Source organism: Petaurus breviceps, unplaced genomic scaffold (genome assembly GCF_028583685.1).
Source record: "Petaurus breviceps papuanus isolate PSGF00001 unplaced genomic scaffold, PetGlider_PUasm1.0 90317, whole genome shotgun sequence".
Lineage (NCBI taxonomy): Eukaryota > Metazoa > Chordata > Mammalia > Diprotodontia > Petauridae > Petaurus > Petaurus breviceps.
Window position 1 is genome coordinate 367,330 of NW_027187217.1, and position 5,327 is coordinate 372,656.

Sequence of the window (5,327 nt, forward strand, 5' to 3'; positions counted from 1 at the left end):
GCAGAGGCTTGCAGGGACCTCTAATGCCTGGGCACTGCCCTGTTCCTCCCCCTACATCCACAGGGTCTGCTGAGAACATAAAAGGTTTGGCCAGAGGAGGCTCCCAGGTTCTCCCAAAGCAGCACCTGCCCCTCTCAGCCTTTGGCCACGCCAGCTGCACCCCCTGCCCGCTAAGCCAGGCTGGGCTCACTGGGGCCTCCCCCCCATGCCTACTCCGTTCTATTTACCAACCAACCCCAGAGCAAATGGCCTGGATTTAGGCCACAGGGGAGCCCAGAGGATTCTGGGGGGTGACCAGCCCAAGGAGGAGAGCCCAGCTCAGCCTACTTAGTATCTTCCTGCGTCATTCTTTCCTTCTCCCCCCTGCACCCAACTCTCGGCAGCCATGCTGGGCTGGCTGTGTCTGGCACAGGGGAACTCCAGGCTGAGCCTGGCCCTTTGTCTTCTGGGGACCAGGCCCTCTCCCCTCCCCCTCCCCACCATGGCTAGTGGGGCATACAGGGAGTCTGTGGGCTCTGTCCCTGGGGCTCCTGGTCAGTCAGAGAGGCCCTAGAGGGCTCCCCAAAGGTCTCAGCACTGAGACTAGACTTTGCTTGTGGCCAGTGCAATGTCTTTCGGGGGCCTGCCCCAGGAAGGCAGTGAACAGGGCCCAGCTAAGCCCTTGAGGGTAATGGGAGGGGGAAGGGGACCAGGCTCCCCAGCACTGGCTGTTTCCACTTCCTCATTCCATGGCTACCAGGACACTGGGGACAGGTCTTTCTGTCTCCCCCCTCCTGCCAATAGCAGGTTCCTAGCCAGGCCTGAACCGGATCTCCTCCCATCCTCTCGCCCTGAGGCCCTGGGCAATGGCAGCTTGGCCTCCCCCCCCCAAGTCTAGCCCAGGGCCCAGGAAGGCAGAGCAGGAAGGGCTTGGTGGGCCCTCTTACCTCCAGAACCTCATCCTTCAGCACAGACAGCTCGTTGGCATTCCGTGCTGTGAAGTCATAACGGATTTTGGCGAATTTGGCCATGGCTGATGATTCACCTCTCCTGTGCAGAGAATAGCAAAGGACTAGTCAGGGGTCTCCTTCTCCCTCCCGGCCTACGGGGCAGGCCAGAAGAAGAGAGGCAGTGGATGCAGCAACGGGGCTGCCAGGGAGAGGGTAGCAGCACAAAGTGGGTCAGCCCCACTGGGCCTCCTGGGAGGGGATCCTGAGCAGACAGAAGGCGGGAGGCACTGACGAAAGAGGCCAGGGAGCTGGGAGGGTCTGGGCCACTCACCTCTTCCCATCAGCACTTTGGGCATAGCTTGGACCAAGAAGGAACAGAGACCCACGAGGCCTCATTTGTATTTGGAGACAACCCCCCTTCGCCATGGTGGACCTAGGAGGTAGCTCCAGGAAGCCACAGGCAGCCCACCCATCTGACCCATGAAGGAAAAAGCTGGAATCTGCAGGGTCCATGTGGGAGAAATTGCTAAACGGCCCAGGACATTCTCCCAGGGGGCCCTTCTGCAGTCACTGAAAGCTGGGAGGGCACGGGACCACTTTCTGTCTGGGACAGAATGTCTCAGATCCCGAGGAGTCCCCTGCTCCTGTGCTGGGGGCTCCCCCCTCCTGCAGTCACTAAGAGCCATCAGGAGAAGCAAAGACAGAGAGAAGGCCATGACATCCTCACATGAAACTACAAAGGGGCCAACTGGCACAGCAGGGAAGCATGAGCTGGACTGTCCCTTCACCGGGCCTGGGAGACACGTGGACTGGCCAGCAGGCTGGCGCCTTACAGCCCTGCATGTTTTCTCACATGGGGGAAGCTGTCAGCTCCAGTGAAACAAGTACATGGATTGCATGCCTGGTTCTTAAGGCCACATACAATTCCTGGATATTTACATACTTGGACATGAATCTTTTACGTTTGCTCTCTGGTGCAATAATTCAATAATGCCTTAGAGATGATGTTTCCTCAGCCTGGGCGCTTCCCCGGGGCCGCAGGACCTTTCAGCCAGAATCCCAAGGGGAGACCCAGGTGGACCCGTGGCATCTCTTGGGAGGGGCCCCAAAGGCTGAGTCAGATCAGCGTGATCTAGGACTCAGGGCCTGCTTCTGTGCTGCACTTCCATTCACTTTGCCAGCTTCTGGTGAGGCCCAAAGGGCACCTAACAAAGGGTCAGAATCCTACGGAAATGAGCTGAGCCTGATAGAAATCTCTGGTCACGAGAAGTTTTATAATTTCTGGGTTTTTTAAAATATAATTTTGTTCTGGAAGGGTTTAGGTTTAAGAACCCAGTTTCAACCCCCTTACAGAGCATACCCCCTAAGAAGCCTATCAACAGGAGGAAAAGACCCAGCTGTACAAAAATGCTCCTGGAAGGCCTGTCGTGCAGCCAGAGCAGAAGTCAGCCTCTCTGCCCCATGAGGGAGCTATCAGAGAAGCAGGGAAGACTCCGGTGCCACCAGGAGCAAAGCCCAGGCCAACGGAGGAAGGCAGCCAGGTGCAGTCGGGACCTGCCCCTGCCCCTGCCCCCCGGCCTGGGGCCTCACTGGTGCTCCACTCTGGCTTCCGACTCAGGCTTTCTGCTTTGCTTGTTGCTGTTTGTTTTGGATGTCATTAAACCAAGAATCAACTAAAGAAAGAAGTCAGGTCAGGGGAATGCTTTCATGGCCAAACTTGCCGGCAGCAGAAGCAGTTTGTGAAGGCTACAGGTTGCTAACAGCAACGACCTTCAGAGAAGCATTGTCTGGAAGTCCAAACCACACCCAGCTAGCCTCACAGCTGGTCCTTTTTTGGGGGGAGGGGTGCCAGCCCTTTCTGATTGCAAAACTTAAATCTGGATTTGGGAGGGGCCCTCCTCCCCACCCCGACCTGTTTCACCTTGGGCCAGCTCTGTGGATTCCAGAGCTCTTTGTGAAGACCCCCTCCCTATGACTCCCACCAGGTGCTAGGGAGTCTCACACTGGAGTGTAGCATGCCCCCCCCCCATGGCAGTAACTTCTCTTTCTCTGCTACAAGAGGCATCAGAGTATTGTAGTAAGAGGGATGGGTCTAGAGGCCTGGGTTCAAATTTGACTGCGATCCTAGGTAGGTCACCACTTCCCTGAGGCAATATCTTCAGTTCTAAAATGGGGACCAGTCCTGAAACTGCCCACTCTACAGCAGCATTAAAGAAAGAGCTGGACAGAACAAGTCACAATCCTTCTTGCTGCTGTCCTTAACTACACGGAGCCACAGAGGGAGCCTCGCGCACAGGGACCTGACGAAGAAAGCCATGGGAGGCACTGAGCAGAATGGGAGGCCCGCGGTGGCCGGCCCAAGCCCAGGATGGCCAGTGGTGGCAGGCCTGGGAGGCCCAGGAGGAAGGGCTCCTCTTTCCACCACTCCAAATCTGGGCGTTAAGACCCCAGTTAGACCCGAGAGCCAGGAAGCAGTGAGGACGGCACCGCGCTGCCCAGATTGGCGCCATTAAGCCTGGTGGTGGTGGGCCCAGGCCCCTGATTCGCGGTGCAAGAGTGCAGTTTCCTTAAATTCTGAAAGCACCTGGGGCCTCTGGGAACGACCATCCCTCCTGCAACTAGAGACTGAGTGAGCAGGCGGGCTCAGCCAGGGAAACAAAGGTGGCTACTGCCCCCTGGTGGCCACATCCCCTTATTGCAGGCTCCATTCGGCCAGCTGACTCTAGGAAGGCTGCCGGCTTTGTGCTCTGGCAGGGCTGGGGTGGGAGGGGGTACCTGTCAGTGTCGGGGGAGCCCCCTGGTGGGAACCCGTCTCCTGGGGGTGCAGGCTCGGGGCCTGGGCTCTGCTTCAGTGAGTGGCGGTAGGAGAACCCGTTGGCCGGGCTCAGCTATGGGGAGAGAGGAGGGAGAGGCCAGGTTACCAGACAGAGGGAGCGCACCTTTGGGACTTCTTTGCCTGGCTCAGGCGCCTCCCCCATCCCCATCCCTGCAGATGGATCCAGTCCAGCAGAGCCTCCTCGGGCGTCGCGGTCAGACTGACCTCAGTGTCCAGCAGCGGCCCACCTTCCACTTCCCAGGGGGCCCCCTGCAGCACATCCAGCGGGGGCTCCCAGCCGTTGTGGAACTTTGGGATGTAGGGCGGCACGTGGGCATCTCGAGGCCACTCGGCTCTAGGGGGACACAGTGGGCAAGTGAGCAGGGCTTTGCCAGCTCACTCTGCCACTCCCACCCCAGCTCCAGGCCAGGCTCTCAGTTCCCTGCTCACTCTGCCCTCCTGGCTCCCTCTGCCCGGGGCCCATTGAGGTTCACACTGCCCCCTTTCTTGTGTGTCATTGCTGGTTTGGGGGGATGGAGGAGAAGGCAGGCCTGGCCATGCTTTTTTTGGGTCTGGGGAGGTCCTTTGGCCAGACGCCTTACCGAGAGCGGGTCCACATCTCCCCTAGCGACTCCCAGAGTGTCATCTCCTTGGGAATCAGATGACCCTTCAGGAAATCCACAGTGTCTCGTGACAGCAGTGGGCTGGACACAGATTGGGCAAGATCAGGGCCGCCACAGCTGTTTATGATCTAGGACCAGCAGGAGCCAGGCACTCAGGGGCAGGGAGTGCTGAGAGTCCACCCTCTCAGACCAGGGCTGGAAGCCCCCATCCCAAGCAAGGAAGCTCCTCCTTCCCTCCAGACCCAGCTCTATCAGGAGTAGCTCTGGGCCATTTCAGGCACTTCTGGCCCAAGAACAGTTGGACCCCCCCCTCCCGCATGTACCGAGACTGAACTCCCATAGGGCTTGTGACCACAGAGGAACCTCTCCCCCCGACTCCTGCCATTATGGACCCTCGGAGCAGAGTCCTCCATGGCTCATGGCCTATATCTCCCCCACCCTGCCAGCCCCCCTGGGTGCTTGGTTACCAGTTCCAGGGGCCCTAGGAGGAAGTGGACCAGTTCAGCGGCACTAGGATTCTGAATGTGCTTTCTCAACTTGGCCTGGTCAAAGGAAGTTCCTTGATGAGTGGGTAGCCCAGTCTCAGCCACACACTGCGCCCTTCCCCCAGAATTCAGAATCTCAGTGATAGAGTGGAGGACTACGTAGGGATGGGGTATGGATTCCCCCTGAGCCCAGGACATTGGGGTCCCACTCAGGAGATCAAGGAAGGGGTGCGGTCAGGGTGGCAGGGCTCATTGGGGAGCCAGCTTCTCTTTGTGGCCAACACACCAGGAGATCTGGGGGGCATCTTCTCTCCATGGCCTCACAGAAGGCACCAACAGGGAAAGGGGGCATATCCTTTCTGTGGCCAAGGCACTCGGTGCTGGGCAGGAGGCTCAGGGTGAGGAGCTGGCCAGGGTGCTGAAGGCTGGGGTGGGTTAGAATCTCCTTGCAGCCAGGGTGCTGGAGTCTCACAGA

At 58.7% G+C, this 5,327-nt stretch overlaps 1 protein-coding gene across 3 annotated transcripts in view; it reads right to left on the reverse strand.

Moving 5' to 3' along the window:
• Positions 1 to 5,327, reverse strand: part of EPS8L2 (EPS8 signaling adaptor L2) — a 23,100-nt gene that overhangs the window by 5,633 nt on the left and 12,140 nt on the right. For all 3 annotated transcript variants that reach the window (XR_011172413.1, XM_069107919.1, XM_069107917.1), the window contains 5 exons: positions 4,835 to 4,909; positions 4,347 to 4,495; positions 3,970 to 4,099; positions 3,705 to 3,817; positions 927 to 1,029 (listed from right to left, as the gene is read on the reverse strand). Coding sequence is in view for 2 of the 3 variants with exons in the window: in XM_069107919.1 (XP_068964020.1) it covers positions 927 to 1,029; positions 3,705 to 3,817; positions 3,970 to 4,099; positions 4,347 to 4,495; positions 4,835 to 4,909 (570 nt within the window). In the remaining variant the exon portion in view is untranslated. The remainder of the gene's footprint in view (positions 1 to 926; positions 1,030 to 3,704; positions 3,818 to 3,969; positions 4,100 to 4,346; positions 4,496 to 4,834; positions 4,910 to 5,327) is intronic.